The sequence below is a fragment of the Suricata suricatta genome, chromosome 5 (assembly GCF_006229205.1).
Source record: "Suricata suricatta isolate VVHF042 chromosome 5, meerkat_22Aug2017_6uvM2_HiC, whole genome shotgun sequence".
NCBI lineage: Eukaryota > Metazoa > Chordata > Mammalia > Carnivora > Herpestidae > Suricata > Suricata suricatta.
The window spans coordinates 31,649,983-31,669,236 of NC_043704.1; the positions used below are offsets into that span (position 1 = coordinate 31,649,983).

At 35.3% G+C, this 19,254-nt stretch overlaps 1 protein-coding gene across 1 annotated transcript in view; it reads left to right on the forward strand.

Annotated features, from left to right (window-relative positions):
* The window catches only part of ROBO2 (roundabout guidance receptor 2), a 591,892-nt gene extending 577,759 nt beyond the window's left edge, over positions 1-14,133 (forward strand). Inside the window, exons 28-30 of the mRNA XM_029939142.1 lie at positions 4,056-4,328; positions 6,089-6,280; positions 10,256-14,133. Coding sequence (XP_029795002.1) covers positions 4,056-4,328; positions 6,089-6,280; positions 10,256-10,260 — 470 coding nt within the window. The 3' untranslated portion in view covers positions 10,261-14,133. The remainder of the gene's footprint in view (positions 1-4,055; positions 4,329-6,088; positions 6,281-10,255) is intronic.
* The last annotated feature ends 5,121 nt before the right edge of the window (positions 14,134-19,254 follow it).

Consider the following 19,254-nt stretch of genomic DNA (forward strand, 5'->3'; position numbering starts at 1 on the left):
GCCCTTGTGTCTAGTAAGAGAAATTGGGAATGGTGGTAAACGTCAGGCTGTGTCTGATGGCTATGCAAAATCCTACACGCATGCCAAGGAATGTTCTTCTCCTTTGAATACTCTTCTAAGCAGGCATCACAGAATCCAAATCTTCTATTTCATTTGTATAAGTCAAAAATTACCACCAATTTATTGACCAATACTAAAGAAAGAAGGCGGAGAAGGTAGTTTTCTATCAGCCTTTTTTTCTAGATCATCACCTTCTAGCCTGTTCTCCTCTCCTTCCTAATGCCCCAGTTAGAGAAGGTACTCTTTCCTAATTCTGTCACAGACTAGCTTGGACTATGAGTGAATTTCTTTATTTATTAATTTATTCATTCAAATATTTACTAAGCACATACCAAGTCATAGTCAACGGAAACCAACTAGACAAAATTCCTTGCCTTCCTGGAGGTTATATTCTATTGAAGGAAGATAAAAAACAAACATAAATATATAAGTAAAAATAAAAGTAGGTAAGATGGTGGTAAGTGTCATGGAGAAAAAACATAGGAAGTTGAGAAATATAAAGGTTATAATAAATACCAAATAAAAAGGTCTCTTTTAAGTGGAGTCTCAAGGAAGGCTTGATCAAGAAGATGACATTAAGGACTAAAAGATTAAAAAAGAAAAGCAATGCTGATATTGATGAAAAGACATTCCAAAAACTGAGAACAGCAAGTGGAAGTCTGAAGCTTATTACTAAAAGTAAGAGAAGCAGTGTGACTGAAGCAGAGATAGCAACAAGGTGAAACGTAAAGTTAGACAAGTAAGCAAGGACCAGTGTTTGTAGGGCTTTAATCTTTGTAAATGTTATTTTAGAGAGAGAATGAGAGACAGCATGCAAGAGACGGGTAGAGAGAGAGAGGGAGACACAATCTGAAGCAGGCTCTGGGCTCTGAGCTGTCAGCACAGAGCCCAATCTGGGGCTTGAACCCACAAACTGCAAGATCATGACCTGAACTGAAGTCGAATACTTAACCAACTGAGCCACCAAGGGGCTTGGGACCTTAAACTTATATAAGGACATTGGCTCTTATTTTGAACAGGAAACCACTGAAGGAGTGTGTGTGTGTGTGTGTGTGTGTGTGTGTGTGTGTGTGTTTAAGGCAGAGGAGTAACATGATCTTACTTATGTTTCTATTTTTATTTTTTTTTTAAGTTTATTTATGTTGAGAGGGAGAATGTGTGTGCGTGCGGAGGGATATGTAGGAAGGGCAGAAAAAGAGGAGAGGGAGAAATAGAATTCCAAGCAGGATTCCAATCTGGATGCTGATCTCAAAGTCACAAATCAAATCAGGAGACCACGACCTGAGCTCTAACCAAACTTGGGGTACTTAACCTATCGTGCCACCTAGGCACTCTGTTTCTATTTTTTTTAAAGCTGCACTTGCTATTATGTTGAGATAGATTAAATGCACTTCCCCATGGAAGCACAGAAACTACAGAGGAGGCTGTAGAAGTAATATAGGGAATTGATGTTAGACGTTCCTGCCCAGTTTGAATCAGTGGAAATGATGAGAAAGGTTGAATTCTGGCTATACCTTGGGGTCTGCCCACAGGGTTTGTTAATGAAATTAATACAGGCTATAAGGCAGGGATGTCAATGATGACTCCAAAGTTTCAGTCCTCTTGTAGAATGCAACTGCTAATTGAGGTGGTGAACACTACAGAAGTGTGTTTTAGTGTGGAAGGTCCAGAGCTTAGTTTTGATATGTGAAATTTTAGGTGCTTTCTAAATATCTAACTTGAACACCTCAGGGTGGATTTAGTCATGTGAGTCAGAAATTGACAGGAGGGGTCCAAGCTGGAGGTATTTGATATTTTTTTATCTTCTTTTTTTTTTTTTCCCCTACAAAGAGGATACTAATGGCACATGTTTCATTGGATTGTTGTGTGCCTGACAATAGTAAATCCTCAGTAGGCCAGTAAGAGACTCTTTAGTGAACTGATGTAGTTGAAATGAATCAACATGGAAATGAATAATAAATTTAAGTAAACATATTTGATTACATATTTTTAGTTTTTCCACAATCATTCTTAATCCCATCTTTTTTGCAATTCGTTTATTTAAATGTGCATGCCATGTACTTTCTTCTTAGACTATACTAATTCCAAGTATATGGCTTAATTATGTAGCCATATAATTTCAGGTTAAATTAAATGGTAATCAGAATTTTAGCTAGCATAAGCAGATGCCATTTTGTCCATTTTAAAAATGAAGCTGCTTTGATGGAGAATAAAAATCAATGAGAAGATACATTATTTTGAAAGCAAATATAACTTCCCCCCTGCTGGCAGTCTTAAGGCCAAACACTCAAATGAAATAACTGCTTTACATTTATAAACATACATACTGAAGGAAGTCCGCATTGAATATAAAGGAAATACTACACCCCTTGGTGGACTATTCTTCAAAAGATATCATGATATTGGATTAACTCTTCATTTTGGAGGACATGTTCCAAGTGCAACTGTATTCTCCCAGATGGAAGTCTTGTTCCCTTCAATAATTAGTAATTCGTAATCTACCAAGAGGACATACATACGAACTGGGAATACTGCTTTAACGTGGGAACTCCAAAACAGATGCAGAGGAGAGTATTATTGTCAATTCAATGGAGGGCAGTATCATTTTTCTCATTAAGAGAGAGGGTATAAAGCTTCTTAACAAAGTCTTTAAAAAGAGCAACTTAGCCTTCCTGAAGGAAGCTATCTTTTGGACACAAAAATGTATAATTTGTCCTTTTAAGTCTCACAAACAGTATTCTTAGAAATAAGAGTACAAATACAACGATGGCCTGGGAAATAATGGGGTATATTATATGCAATATCCCCACTAATAATATAAATATGTGTATTATATATATTTTCTTTAATTAACTAATTTTGCATCATCAATATAATATAATCATATATTATATAATCACTGATATTCTAAGGCTGAGCAGAGAAGTTTCCAACAAATTACAAGATAATGAATGATCCAAAAGAATGTTTAGAATGTTCAGGAGACTTTAAAATCTTCAACAAAGTAATTCTAGAACTAGGATAATGGCCTAAATCATATAATAGAACTAATACCATACTTAAGGAGATATGAAAGAAGAGACTATGATATCACAGTTGAAGACAAATCAAAGTATAAAGGTGTCATGATCTAAACAGCTAACTAATAAGAGGAAAATGAAAAATTAGCTAAGCATTTGAACTTCTAGTTTTTCACATCTTATATTTCATGTAAAGAGCTTTTTGGCAAAGTTATCTATTCTACTACACCTCAGATTTTTATGATGCATTGTCTACTCTAGCACCATGCAGCATATTCTATCTGTACTGTGAGCATTGATTGTTACTTATTAAAATTAATACATTGGAAGATTATAATGTATTAGTTGTAACTCATTAGCTAACTCATGAAACGAACAGCCAGAATTGGTTGTCAGGCAGAATGTTAATTGCATTTAATAAATGTTAGCTTAACCCTTTGACTGTTGCTAAATGTGCCACATACATGGGTAAAGGCAGTCATATGTTGCATATGATACGGCATATAGCTCTTAATTTCCCAAGGGCAACATTGCCTATAGAGATTGGCAGGATGGCTTTTATTCTTCCTGGGGCCTTTTATTAACACAGCTGCTAGAATATCTAGTCATTTTGTGTCATGATATTTCTACTTTGGGGAGGTGGGGGTGGACAGTGGATAAAATACGGAAAAAATATAAATTGCCTTTTATACCTTGAACATTAGCCTCAATGTGCAATTGAAAACACTCTCCACATATAATAGTTGAAATTAGTCAATTTTGTTTCAGAGACAGTGTGATCAAAAGATAGCAAAGAGATCAATAATATGCATTTTAGATGGAAATAACTGACCTTTGCTTCCCCCCACCAAATTTCTTTTGCATGAGTGAGACTATTTCCTTTATGAGGGCACTGGTTTTTTTCTTCATCTTGAATTAAAACCTGTATTTTTCATTAAATTTTAGTCCATTCTAAACATTATTCACAATTTTTAGATCTTCCGCCACCACCAGATCCCCCTCCAGGTCAGGGTTTAAGGCAGCAAATAGGCCCGAGCCAGCATGCTGGTAACATGGAAAACTCAACAGAGAGAAAAGGAAGCTCTCTGGAGACACCACAAGCATCCAACTTAGAAGACACAAAGAGCTCATTGGATTGTCCAGCTAGAACATCCCTAGAGTGGCAGCGACAAACCCAAGAATGGATAAACTCCACAGAACGCCAAGAAGATATACGGAAAGCCCTACACAAACAAAGTGCTGGACCAGGTGTGTTCTGCCCAGTCCTAAGAAAGTGTGGACTTTTACCTTTTTTTTCCCCCCTACCAGGTATTTAGAAATGGCAGTCATTTAAAAGCATCTGAAATATGTTTGCCTTGAATCACTAAAAAGTTGGGATTCCTCAGCAGAGCTCAATAACACACATCTTAAGTCTCATTCCCATGGGGATTGTTCCTCAAATTAACCTCTCCATAGTGATCTGAGCTCAAGAAACCTCCAGGCTTTCTTTACCTGTATTATTCAGGAGACAATTTGATGTTTTGCCTTGTAATGTTTATATTGAATGCTTTTAAGACCTCTAAATTTCATCTTACATTGTCAATATAATCTCTGCCTTCAACCAGTTTCATTTTGACTAAAGTAACTAGTCATTTTGAAAGAAGAGCTCCTTTCAGTCAATTGGTTGAATTCATTGAAATAACATTGAAATAACAAAAATTGTTCTGAAATGCCCAGTCACAGTATTCTCAGGATAAAAAAAAGTTTAAACAGGGCCTGCAGTTTCTCCAACTGGTTAAATTTAGTTTGTTGTTAATACTTCATTGGGAAACATTCTTGTTTATGAATCAAACTTCCTGGAACCGTCACAAAATAAATTTTATCGTTTGTGGTTGGACTTTTTTTTTTTTTGGAGGGGTGGTGGTTGTTTGGACTTATTATAGAAATCCATTTTCTGGAACACTTCTTCTCATATCAGGATTCCTTGAGTATTAAAATGTACACACAAACACAAATGACATTCGAGAGTTTCTTTATACATTGATTTTTTTTTAATTCAGATACCATCTTTTCTAGATATATCCTCTACCAATTTTAAATAATTTTATGATGTTACAACTGGGTGCTCAAGGTTTTAGAAAATGTAATATATGCAAGAACGAAAATAGGTCAATTTTAGTGTCCAGATTTAGTGAAACATTTAGGAAGTTTGTATCATGCAGGCTGTGAGAGAAAAACCACGTGATCGTCGTGATTTGATAAAGACCATCTCAGGAGAGAAGCAGTCACCACAGTAATAGTAGCTCATTCCTAGAAAGAAAGAAAAAAAAAAACAACAGAGGAGGTAGAGGAGGAGACAGGAAAAGAGGAAAGAAAAAAGTGTCTCAAAATGTAGGTATTTAATAGTACACATCATGAGTTATTTGTAGAGAGTTGATGCATTTAAAAAATTGTGTTTTTATTTATTACTATTTATTATTAACTAAAATGTGTATTTCTCTTTTTCTTTTAAGTAAATATGCAATCTTTAAAATAATGTGTTTCTATCCCAAGAAACAACAAAAATTTAAGAAGCTTATTTTAACTAATATATGGCTCTTTAAATTGATTGAGAGAATGTTGCTATAATTTAAAGTGGAAAAAAAGACCATGTTTCTTCATTCTTAATGTAAAAATTTGATTGGAGCCTCAATGAACTTCAGAAATTATGCTCAGAGATGCTTTTGGTAAACAATGTGGTTCATTGTCTGCAGCTCTCTTTTGTAAGGAATTTAAAAGTTGAAAGTGATATGTTATATTATATTTTTATCCCCAAATTTTTAAAATTCAATCCTGTCTCAGTTCCTGTTATAGGAAATGTGTCAGCACATGAAAATCCTTTTAATATCCGGGCCTTCTTAAACCTCTTATTTTTAATTTTAGTAAAGAATGAAATGGTAGAATAGCCCATCTTAAACTGAATATTTAAAGTAGAGTTTCTTTTGCCTCCATGTTGCTATTCAGCTTAGCACTCTGTGTTTCTTTTTCAGAGGAGACATTGGTGCCCTACAGCAAGCCCAGTTTCCCATCTCCAGGAGGTCACAGCTCATCAGGAACAGCCTCTTCTAAAGGATCCACTGGACCTAGGAAACCCGAGGCATTGAGGGGAAGTCACCAGCGCAATGCCAGCGACCTTCTTGACATAGGATACATGGGCTCAAATAGTCAAGGACAGTTTACAGGTGAATTATGTAAGTGCTTTAGGACATTTAAAAAGGCGCTGGTGATTCAGAACTAACATTGGGTTAATAATGTGGTGGGGGGGGGCGGATTTTCCTTGATCCTCTCAGGGTTCCTGGCTGGGTCTGAAAATTAACTGATAATGATAAGAGATGGGTGCCTGGGTGGCTCAGTGAGTTAAGTGTACTACTCTTGATTTTGGCTCAGATCATGATCTTGCCATTCATGAGTTCTATCCCCTCATTGGGCTCTGCAGTGACAGTGCTGAGTCTTCTTGGGATTTTCTCTCTCCCTCTCTCTCTGCTCCTACCCTGCTCACACACACTTTCTCAAGATAAATAAATAAAAACTTTAAGAAAGAGATAATCAGGAGAAAAGCATACAAATTTTACTGAATTTTTACATGTACATTCATTCTCACAAGAGAATGAATCATGCCTCAAAGAAGTGACCAGAGCAGAAAGCCTTTATATCTTTTAGACAAAGAAGTAATATATTTGTGAAGGGTTTATAAGACAGAAGGGTTGGGGTAGGGGTAGTCAATGGTAAAGAGGTGACTCAGAAGAAAAGGGTTAGTTTAAAAAGGTTTGTTCTCATCATTCCTCAGCCCCAAAACTCCATGTCTCTGGGAATAAGAATGTCTTCCTTCTTCTAGGTACAAAGAGGGTATCTTTCATGTGGGAGTTCTAGGACCTATTTCAGAGGGAAAAAAAACTTGGCAGGCCTGATTGAGAAATCTTCAATATTGAGGCCTGCTCTGTGACCCAATATGTGACCTATCTTGGAGAAGGTACCATGTGCACTTGAAAAGAAAGTGAATTTCATAGCTTTGGGATTTAGAGTTCTAAACATGTCTGTCAAGTCTATTTGGTCCAACGTGTCCTTCAGGGCCATTGTTTCTTTAGTGATTTTCTGTCTAGTTGATCTCTCCATTGCTATAAGTGGAGTATTAAAGTTCCCTGCAATTAGCACATTCTTATCAATAAGATTGCTTATGTTTGTGATTAATTGTTTTATATATTTGGGTGCTTCTGAATTTGGTGCATAGACATTTATAATTGTTAGCTCTTCCTGATGGATAGACCCTGAAATTATTATATAATGCCCTTCTTCATCTCTTGTTACTGCCTTTACTTTAAAGTCCAGTTTGTCTGATATAAGTATGGCTACTCCAGCTTTCTTTTGAATTCCAGTAGCATGATAGATATTTCTTCATCCCCTCACTTTCAATCTGAAGGTTCCTCAGGTCTAAAATGAGTCTGCTTATAGACAGCAAATAGATGTGTCTTGTGTTTTTATCCATTCTGATATCCTATGTCTTTTGATTGGAGCATTTAGTCCATTTACATTCAGTGTTATTATTGAAAAATATGGATCATTGTGTTCTCTGTAGGATTCATGCTTGTAGTGATGTCTCTGGTACCTTGTGTTCCTTACAACATTTCACTCATAGAGTCCCCCTTAGGATCTCTTATAGGGCAGGTTTAGTGGTGATTTATTTCTTCAGTTTTTGTTTGTTTGGGAAAACCTTTCTCTCTCCTTCTATTATGAATGACAGGCTTGCTGGATGAAGGATTCTTGGCTGCATATTTTTTCTGTTCATAACATTGAAGACTTCCTGCCATTTCTTTCTGACCTGCCAAGTTTCAGTAGATAGGTCTGTTACTACCCTGATGTGTCTCCCTTTTTTTCTTAGGGCCCTTTTATCCATAGCTGCTTTCAGAATTCTTTCTTTATCCTTGTATTTTGCCAGTTTCACTATGATATGTCATGCAGAAGATAGATCCAAGTTATGTCTGAGGGGAGTTCTCTGTGCATCTTGGATTTCAATGTCTGATTCCTCCCCCAAGTTTGGGAAGTTTTCAGCTATGATTTGTTCAAGTACCCCTTCAGCCCCTTTCTCTCTCTTCTTCGTCTTCTAGAATTCCTATGATATGGATATTGTTCCTTTTGATTGCATCAATCAGTTCTCAAATTCACCTTTTGTGCTCCTGGGTCAATTTATCTCTTTTTTTCTTGGCTGCTTCTTTTTCTATAATTTTATCCTCTAATTCACCTATTCTCCTCTCTGCCTCTTCAGTCCGTGCAGTGGCCACCTCCATTTTATTATTCACCTCATTTATACCATTTTTTAAGTCATCATAACTATTTTTAAGATCCATGATCTTTGCAGCAATGGAGTCTCTGCTATCTTCTATGCCTTTTTCAAGCCCAGTGATTAATTTTATGATTATTATTCTAAATTCTTGTTCAGTTATGTTGCTTATATCTGTTTTGATCAATTCTTTAGCTGTCACTTCTTCCTGGAATTTCTTTTGAGGAGAATTCTTCTGATTCATCATTTTGGCTAGCTTTCTGGCTCTTGTAAGTTTTAAAAACTTGTTATGTATTCTGCACATGCAAGTACTGCTATGAGCAAGGGGGCTCATACACTGTTTTGGGCCTGACCATGCAGGATGTGTTTTTTGAAGGGTGTCCCTTGGTGACCCTTGTTGTGACTTTGGTTATTTTGTTTCCCTACCTGTAGTGATGTTTTAGACTCTCCACTACATGTGCTTTGATTTGTTCCTTGAAGTAGCCCTCTCCTGAGCCTCTGTTCACTGAGAAGATGTGGCTCATGATGGCCAGGCAGCCGCTGGAGGACAGAGTCCACTTCTACCACCAGTGAGCTGAGGTAGAGCAGGGAGGGCCTAGAGTCCCTCAAAGATGCAGAACCAGCGTAGGGCCACACCCCAACCACACAGGTGTCCCAGGGCCCTGGGGCTGAACACTGAATGCCAGAGAACCACTTGGCTCTGGGGAAGAGACTTGTTTGCCTTTTTTAACTGAGCACATTAAAGATAGGAAAACATATTGGCCTTTGTTAGTTTTTAAAGAACCTCAGGAATTTTTCATTCCCTAGTTGATCTGTCTGTCAGTATTTATTTATTTATTTATAGAGAAACTGTACAAGTAAGAGAGAGAGAGAGTTGGGGAAAGGGCAGAGAGAGACGGTGAGAGAGAGTCTTGAGTAGGCCCCACACTCCATGTGGAACCACATGCAGGACTCAGTCTTATAACCCTGTGATCATAACCTGAGCTGAAATCAAGAGTTAATGTTTCACTGACTGAGCCACCCAGGGACCCGTATTTATTGATTTACTTATTTATTCATTTATGTATTTAAATTTAAGAGTCAACCTTGTAAAGTTGATTTTTGATTTCTGTTAATTTGAAGTACTTATTATTTATTTTTTCTTTTTATAATAAAGAGCCAGCATTTATAGTATGACTAATCTATGAAAATATTATATCAGACAATAAAGATAGGATGTCACAGTACAAAGTACTGAACTCTTTGTGTTAATTTTTTTCTTGAAATTGACCAATTCTGCTATCCAATGTCCAAAGTATACATGTTGAGTATTTTCAGCTGCTCATTTGAAGTCAGGTTGAAAGCAATGCTGAAGGAACAGTCCTCAGTTCCAGTCTTCTCAACCCAGAACAAGTAAACTACCTTCCTAATCTCCACTTCCTTATCTTAAAGGTTGCATTACTGTTATATTGACATCACAGACTGGGAGACGCCATGAAATAGTGAAAAGTAAAAGTACTTTCAGACTGTAAAGTTATTTCTAGACTAGAGTTAGCATTATTGTTGTCTCTTACTGATCTGGTTATTAGTAAGATATGTTTATAATTTTTAATTCGATTTATGACTACTTGGACTTTTCTTTGACTTTTAAAATAGTTAGAAATTCATGAGAAGTGCAGAAATAGCACTCTACTTGGTTTTTAAGCCTCCAAATTTTGCAGAGTTTCTTTTTTTTCCCTTTTCCATGACTGCATTTTCTTAACTTTACACACTTACCAAAAGTATCTGGTGATGTTATCTTCAGTGATTATCTGTTTACTTTGCTTTTTGTTATACTGGTCAGGAGGAAAGATTATTTACTTTCAATGCAAACTTATTTCTGATGTTTTTAATCTCTTTGTAGAGTAACTGAGAGGAGACATGCAAAGCTGCTCGGAAGGACCACCAGGTCTGAACTCATGGAAGTGATGACACTAAACAGTGCAATGAACAATTTCTTTATTTATGTACTATTAAAAGAACTGTAAATGCAATGTAAAGACACACAGCCACACATATCCCACAGATATTTTACTTGTGTTCTTCTCTTAAGTACACCACCCACCTTAACTCTTTCTTGTCAGGAGTATATACAAAAGAAAGAAAACAAAACTCGCCCTCCAGGAAGAAAAGGATTTTCCTCTGTATATAATTTCTTTTGTGCGTTGCTATGCAAGCTCACTCTTTTTAGCTCTGTTCATACTATTGTCTGTTTTTATCAGTCTGTTGTACTATATGTGAATTAATAGGCTGTGGTGCCATATATTAACTTTTAATTGTGTAACTTTTATGTTTAAATTTTGCACTGCAATTTTATTTGGTGATAAGCACAAATCTCTACTCCTCGTGACATGAAGAACAAGACTGAATGTGAAGGGAGTTTCTGTACTGTAAGCTAGGCTGGACATGCTGGTTGGAACCAATCACGTTAGATGGTTTGCAGTTGGGGTGTAGGAACAGGAAGATGCAAAAGGACGGTGGTGTTGGCGAAGTCTTCCTTGAGTATCAGGGACTGAGTCAATAAAAAGAAAAAGCAGAAAGGTGGCTTTTACTATTGACAAAAGGCAGGGGTCAAAGAAGGAAATCTAAGTCTCAAGGCTAAATAGGTGTTAAAATATGCAAGTAGCAAAGAGGTACTAAACTCGCTAAAAAAAAAAAAAAAGAAAGAAAGGAAATGAAAGTTATGTGTAGAATCAACTTTACCTGTCATTGTAATTGACCCATCTGAGAATTATAACAAACGAAAGGAAATTAAGGTGTTTCACAAGAGCTGTGTTTATATTACAGTTTTTTCAAAAACCATTTTCTGAATTACCATAATTAATCTCTCCAACTCATTAAGTCAGAATATAATATGAAGTTCCCCAAGGAAACAAACAAAATGAACTCTAGAATATCTAGCAAATAGTTAAAGAGGCAATTTATTATTAGGACATACTCGGGCTGCTTCCAAATGCAAAAACTCTATTGCAATATCTTGTTTCATCTTTCTAATACATGTTCAGTACACACTAGAGGAGAGCTACATCGCTTAAATTTATGACTTTGAAAAAAACCCATGCAGTCTATAGACAATGCTGTGTTTTGTGTGATTAAGAAGTGAAGTTTATGCCACCAGATGTATAGCCAAATTGTAAGTGCTTAAAGGCAGTGCTCAGAGTATGTTCAGTTCACAGTAAGTAGATTTATTGAAAGAAACAGTTTATGGTACCTTCTCAGAAATTGGCTACCAGCTAAAATATGTTTCACCCATTTTGAATGAGTAAATTGAAAAGAAAAATTTTAAAGGAGAAACAATGCATGTTTATACACTTTTTAAATAAAACCAAACCTCGTTAAGTGGACATTAATCACAGTGTCCTGCCTCATTTGTTTTCACGACTTTGAGAACAAGAAATTCCTGAACACCAGTCACGTATGGTCAAAATGAATATGGATTTGACATATTGTTAGCCACTGTACATGTAGAGTGAAGCAGTCAAGTAGAAGAGAACTTCCCTGAAATTCCCACTTGTGAGATTTTTTCCATGTGCTGCCTACCACAGCTGTAAATTTGATTTCTAGTTATACTTTCTCATGTTTTCCCTCTGATGTGCTCAGTAGTTGGGACTCTGAAAAATATTAGATGTAATGATTACAATCAATTCTAAAATATGGGACCCGCTTGAGTGATGATTTATACTCCATGCATTATTGGCTCAGTCATCAATTCTTTGTCATATTGAATTAGCAAAGAGATAACACAGTTTGGTTTTTCTCATTTTTGTTCCCTGAGACTGCATCAAGACAGGCAAGAGTGGAGGAACTTAATGTTATTTATGGGCCTCCACATATTATTGGTGCCATTGAGGTTCGTTTCTTCACTGAAGAGATAAAATATTCTGAGACATACTTATTAAATGCTTTAGCAACTTTCTACAGTCAGAGCCTGAATTTGAATGCAGTTTGATTTCTCTGGGTCAGATTGTCCACGGAAGGTGGAAGGTTCTGTGAAAAATGAGTACATGCCATTCATAACTGTAGGATGTAAGAAATTTACTTTCTACTTAGACGGTTCCCTATTTCACCTCTTTCAATTTAAAAACAAAGTTTTGTTCATTTGTGTTCCCTCTTTATGCTTTTCTATAACCCACTTTAGATTAAAGCTTTAATTCATCACATTTATTACACATTGACTTTGTACCCTGGTAAAAGGTGTATGTGACTAATAAACCAAGACTTCAAAATTAGAGTATGTGTACACAAGTGACTTCTGGAATAATTTAGGACATAGCCATATACCTTCCTGACTATATTCAGTGTATAAAAATTAACTGTTTTGGTTACCTATTGGCAGCACAGACCTTATGGTTACCTAGAAGTTTCTTTTAGAACAATTTAAACAAATTGGCCAGTAAAATCTTGTACCCAATATATCATCCTCACATAAATACAAAGCAAGATCAAATGCTGTGGCTATCCAAATGAATTCAGGAATCCTGGCAAAAAATCAAAAGCTTTTGTCAACATGGTATATGTAAAAAGCTTCTAATCAGTATGTCAGAATGTCGTTAGAAGAATACAAACATGTATGAGACCTACCGTCATTTTTTCATTTTGTAACCCGGTAAATGAATGTCATTAGAAATCACTGAGCTCACTCTTCTGCAGGTCTAAGCAAGGCCTGCATAAGTTGTCAGAGGGAAATCTGGATGGGAGAGAATGTAAACTTATTGCACTCACAGGTAAGGCCACTGTACAGTCAGGCTCTGAACACTACAGCTCCATTCTCAACGTGTATGCCTCCACTGTGGAAATGTCCGTCAGTGCCCCAGCTCAGGAATGCCTCAGTGTGGGCAGAGACAGTCACCCCACCTCTCTCCAGATCTTTTCCATGATGTATTTAAAGTGAGATAGTCCGGGGGCTTGACAACAGTGGATTCCTTCACAGGACTGGAATCCAGTGCAAGGGAGCATATAGAAAAATCAACATCAACATTTAAGGTATCATATAACCAAAGGGAAGTAAAAATGTTGCACATATACTTGCTCGAGCAAAACAGATAAAATGGTGTTCAGTGTCATAGTTGAATGCTCTGGGCATTTAAATATATCTTCAATGGGATTCAAGTTGAAAGTTTATATGAGCTTTGATAGAACACCTCCAATTTCTATTCAACAAATTTATATAATTGTCCATTGACAACATAATTATAATAATGCTGATGAGCTCTAAACTGGTCTATCTTCACCACTGGAAAATGATTGTGTATCGGTATTAAAGATATGCAGAACCATGACACTCAGCTAATTTCTACATCTGCTTCTGTACATTGTATTTATCAAGTTACTTGCGGAGAATTGGTGTAAAGCAACATGTCTTTCCACATTATCTTAGCAATGAAGTTACTTTTATTTTGCTTCTCTATAATGTGTACTTCAAATGAAACCCCATACCTTTTTTAAATGAAATTCAATTTACTAATTTTTCTTATAATTTTCAAAAGCATTTATTGTGACTTTAAAGTGTTGCAAGATAAGGGATTTTGTGGCCGTGGGTAGACTTTTTATACTTTGTTTTATAGACTGACTTTTTTTTTAACTAGTTTGTTTAAGTCACCAAACAGCGTCCAAAATCTCAATGTGTTTCATTTGATGTTGTTAGACCAGAAAAGAAATTGGCATATAATTGGTTAATAGTATTGTCAAAAAATTGTGTATTGTGTACTCACTGGGAAAAATAAAATATATTCACATTTCAAATTTGTAAAAAAGCCATTTATGTAAAACAGACTTGCCTTGCAGAAAAATCAAAAACAGACCATTCTGACACTTGTGCAACTCTACATTAATATTTTGTGACCAAATGCGTCATCTTAATTTCTCATTTGGTAATGTGTTGGGGAGTGGTAAACAGAAATTGGTATGACTTATAGAAATGACTATACTAATGACACTGATGAAGAATTTAAAAAAAACATTTAAAATCAGATTCCACTCTCTACCCCCTTCTTTCCAGATCTGACCTTCCCCAGCCCATAAAGACTGTAGATGGATGAAACATATCTTGTCTGCAAAATTACCTTAAAAATCATTCTTGAAATAGAAATAAGTATGAGAATTGGAAGAAAGTGGATATTTCTTAATTGCCTTAGAATAGCTAATGATAACTTTTTTTTTAAGATGATGGGTGTTGAAAAGTTATTTTAGGGACTGAGCAGAAGAGAAAAATTCCCTATTTTATTGTACATTATGAATAGTTCATTCTTTTTCACTAGCTACACTTACAGGATCAAATTACTGCTAAAAATAAAAAGAAGGTTATGTCTCATTTAAAATAACATAGTAATAGTAAAAGCAAAAAAAGAAACCTATGGAACTCTGATTCAATTTATTTAAAAATATTTTTAAAGCCCATGGTAAGTGGGTAATAATCTTCAGAGTTTCATTTAATTTAGATTAACAACATGAAAATAAAATAGTATTAGAAGAATCACAAATAATGTTGCATTAATATAGTAAAATTGCAATACATAATACATGTAATTAAAGACAAATATTATCTTTTACCTATATGACAAATAGTAGAGGAACTACAATACTGTCATTGCTTTATTGAATCTGGGTGCATTAAGGAAACACCTACAAATAGCAAAAGTATAAAATTATCAGAAAGATTTATTCAAATGATACACTATGCTCTCTTCACTATTATATATTAGCCAGAGAAAAGATATATCAGTGTTGCAGGAAAGCATTTTAACAAGAAATAACACTTAATGTCTTCAATTTGTGAAGATGTATTTTATATCGTCCAATGAGAAGATTGGCCAAGTTCATGCGAAAGCTCACTTCCTAACAGAGATGTGAAATAAAACTGCAATAACCGAAAAGCAAGTTGTAAGAATTCAAAAGAAAAGACACATGGAAAGACTTACCAGGAAAGGAAGATAATATGCTGTCTCCAAAAAGTTTCAAGGACTCTTTCACCTCAGTGAATTTAGGACAGTCTTTGTTTTGGCTTTCAGCCTCAGAGAGAATTTTCTAGAGGCCCAAAGAAGGAATTTGGTATAAGAGAGGGATGCCAAACTGTCAAGAATCCCAGAGGCCGAAGCAAGGCAATTGTATGGCTGTGTGTGACCTGCCTTTGTATCTTCCATCCTATATACTTTCTCCTGGCAGCAGTCAAGCTATAAGAAATGTATATATTCAGTTATCTTGGTAATTAGTTGGAGGCAGAGACTTTTATAATTCAAAAAGAAAAAAAGAAATCTATTGAACACTGACCTTAGGCTCTAGTCAATGTCCATGATAGGAAATTTGCAGCCCACTATAAATGCTCTTTGCCTCATAACACTATAGCACCCTTTGCCTGGAAAATGCCTTCATAGATGCACCTTCTAGGAACGAGACTTTTTTGGACAATTTTTATACAATTTTTATACAATGTTTCTCTAGACAACGTTTGCCAATAATTTATGTCTAACAAACGGCTTGGATTTTTTGTTTTTGTTGTTTTGGTTATTTATCCATTCGTTTTGCAAGCAAGTACTGAGACATTCTACTAAGAAATATAGTGAATGGTTAAAACGGAAATAGCTTTAGCCTTCATAAATAAATTAGTATCTTCTGTTAAGTATAGGCTTAATCTCTAGGAAGGTATCTTTTGGATGAATGTTTTTGAGCTAAGGGAAGAGAGGCAATGAACAAGGCTTTTAAATAAATTCACAAGCAATAAAATCTGCATTAGTATCGTTCTTACCCCCTCACCCTGTCATATTACCCATATTCTAGTCATTCTCAAAATAGTCTATGGAATTTTAATAGGTATTTTAAAATAAAGAAGAATGGATGAACATGTAAAGAGATTTCTTTACTACTTGACTCCTTTTCAAAGTTGCTCAGGTTTTATATAACAGAGAACCCTTTGTCCTGAGGCATTTTGTGAAACTAGTGACACCCACTTTGAGAAATACTCTCCTAGAAATCATCTTACTTCATTCTGTCTCTAGGCTCTGCATTAATGGCCCCAAAGTACCTTTGCTCTGTGTGTGTGTGTGTGTGTGTGTGTGTGTGTGTGTGTGTGTGTTTTCTTGCTGTGCTTTTGTAAAGTCTATATCAACTCATGAGAAAGAATTGTGTGAATTCAGGTATTCTGTGGAGATAACAGAAAAAAAGTGTTCAGTGAGAAATTGCATGTATCCATCCTATTTATAACAAAGTTTAAATATTTAACTGAGGTCACTGTTTAGCACTTGAGTAACAGGTATGATTCCATTATGTTCTTTAGCTTTTTCACAATCCTTTTGTATGCTGTTAAGCCTCCAAATCATTAGGCTAATACTAAAGCATAAAAATACAATCATCTCCCCTCACCCAACTCCCAACTCTCATAAAAAGAAAATTTACTCATTTTAAGGCTACTGTCTGATTATTGCAAAGTTCTACTTCAAATGGTGCTAGTAATAATTTAATAATAACAAAGTAAATAACAAAAAATTAGGGACAGAGGACTTATGATTTCTTGGTAAGTCCCAGGGGAAAGCAAAATGCAGCAAATTAGTAGTGATGAAAATGAATGTACTCCGAAATAGATAAATATAAAAGTACAAAAGAGAAATTGAGGATTATCCTTATATGAAATTCTACGAGCGTAAGTATAAAAGAATATGATATAAGAGAAACTAAAGTGAAACAGAGGAAGGATTTAAATTTACTTAATTAAATTTGAGATGGTAGATGAATGCAATCAATAGATTAAAATGTCCCAACATAGGTGATTTGCGAGTAATTGCCTATGGGTAATGGTTATTCTAATAAAAATGATGGAACACACAAATGGAAGCAGACTTAAAAAAAAAAGATATAAACGGAGAGTAGCATTCAGCTTAAGAAGAGGGATTAAATCATTTTCAATAAATGTGCCAGCATTTCTGGTGCAAGTAATTATCCACCAAGGATTAAACCTTGTTTTCATTAATGTTGACAATACTATTTTTTTCCTAGAATTTTCTTGGCATATATTCTACAACTATACCTAAAAAGTATAACACAAACACCCATATATATATGACAACAAATTTAAAGAAATGTGTGCTAAATATCTAATACCATCTAAGTCCTACTAAAATCATTTGCATAGTTATCAAAAGGTTAGAATTTATAATGGTGATAAGAACTGTTTTCATCAATGGCACAAGTAAAAAGATATTTTAAATTTGTTCTAATAATAAGCCAAATAAAAAGAATTATAATACTTAAAAGGTATCATGTCACCAATACATGTCACAGGAAATTCACACATCCATGTGCACAAGCACACATATCCACACACACATATGTGCATACACACTCATGTATATATGTGAACAGTTTTCAATTCAGTAGAATCTAAGATATGTTGAATAGACTCATAGACTTTGAAAAAGGGACACCAACAAAGACTGTGGAGGTCAAGATAGGCATCCTAGACAAAACAATGCTTCCAATAATCTCTATTTTTCTAGACAAATTATATATGTATTTATATGTACATATACATATACTTATGTGCATTTATGTGTATATATATGCATTTATATTTGTATACATGTATACACACTCATTTTATATGTGCATTTATATGTATATGTATACTCAGGTACATGATACATATATTACATACATCACATATATATAATATATACATATGTATATATGAAAGAATGGATATTTTGTTTTTCAAAAGACCAAATGTTTTAAAATGAATAAACAAATGTTGTATACACAATGTTGTGCTTGGCACAGTGTAGTGGGGGCTGGCAGTAACAGATAAGAGGATCTCATTATAAACTGGTTGGAGGCAATATAAGGCACAGAGTGAACATTTTCTTAGAAGTAGAGAGTGAAGCAAATCATTTAAGATAGTGAGTGTTTTTGAAATCAATTTCAGGAGTTAACAGGTAGGAGGCATAGAGGATGGGTATGGGCAGGTAAGACTTCAGTGATAAAAGGGTTTGAGTTGCTCTTGATTGTAAGGATTAATGGAAGATAGTCTGGAGGAGATCAAGCAGAGAGATACAGTCTTTAGCCTACAGGAAACTACAGTCTAATGAAAGAACCAGTGAACTGAACCAACATTTCCAATTTGGTGGAATGCAAGATACGATAAATACACATGGAGTGTTACTGGGGTATATGGAAGGTGGGTACCAAATTCAGATTCAAGCTCTAGGAGTAAGATAGGAATCCCAGACTGAATAATACGTCAGGCAGTCTCTGTTTCTTCTAGACAAAGGAGGTCCATGAGAATTTCATTTTCCCTCTGCAAAAGCATGGAGCCTTGAGACGCAATAGCATCGTAAATACAGAATAGTAAATGGTAAGTGGAATAGTCAATAGTATGGAATGTTTGGAAAACAACAATAGAACAAAGATACACTGGGGAAAGAGTGAATGGGATGAAAAGAGGTAGACTAAGAATGCCTAGACTTAGGAAAGACCTAACAGAACACAGACAGTCTCCTACTACCACTTCACATGCTTCCTTTTCCATTCTGGGGATGTAAGTACATCTCATCCTCTAAGGGGAGTTGGGCTTTGGTAAGTGGGAAAATTCAATTCGACCTCCAAATTTTATGTATCCAAACTTGCCATGCGTGGTACGTTTTCCAATAAAGGATGTTATATAAGCTGAAATCTACAAACAAAATAAATATCATAATTGTAATAGAGTGTAGAATATCCCCATTTAGAAAGTATATAGTTTCATGTAAACAATAATAAGAAATACCAGACAGAAGCAGAATGAGACCAATTATGATTAATACAATATAATCCCAAATAAGGCAGAGGGACTCTCTACACATATGCAGTTGAATGCAGCAGAGCCAAACCAGATTCCAG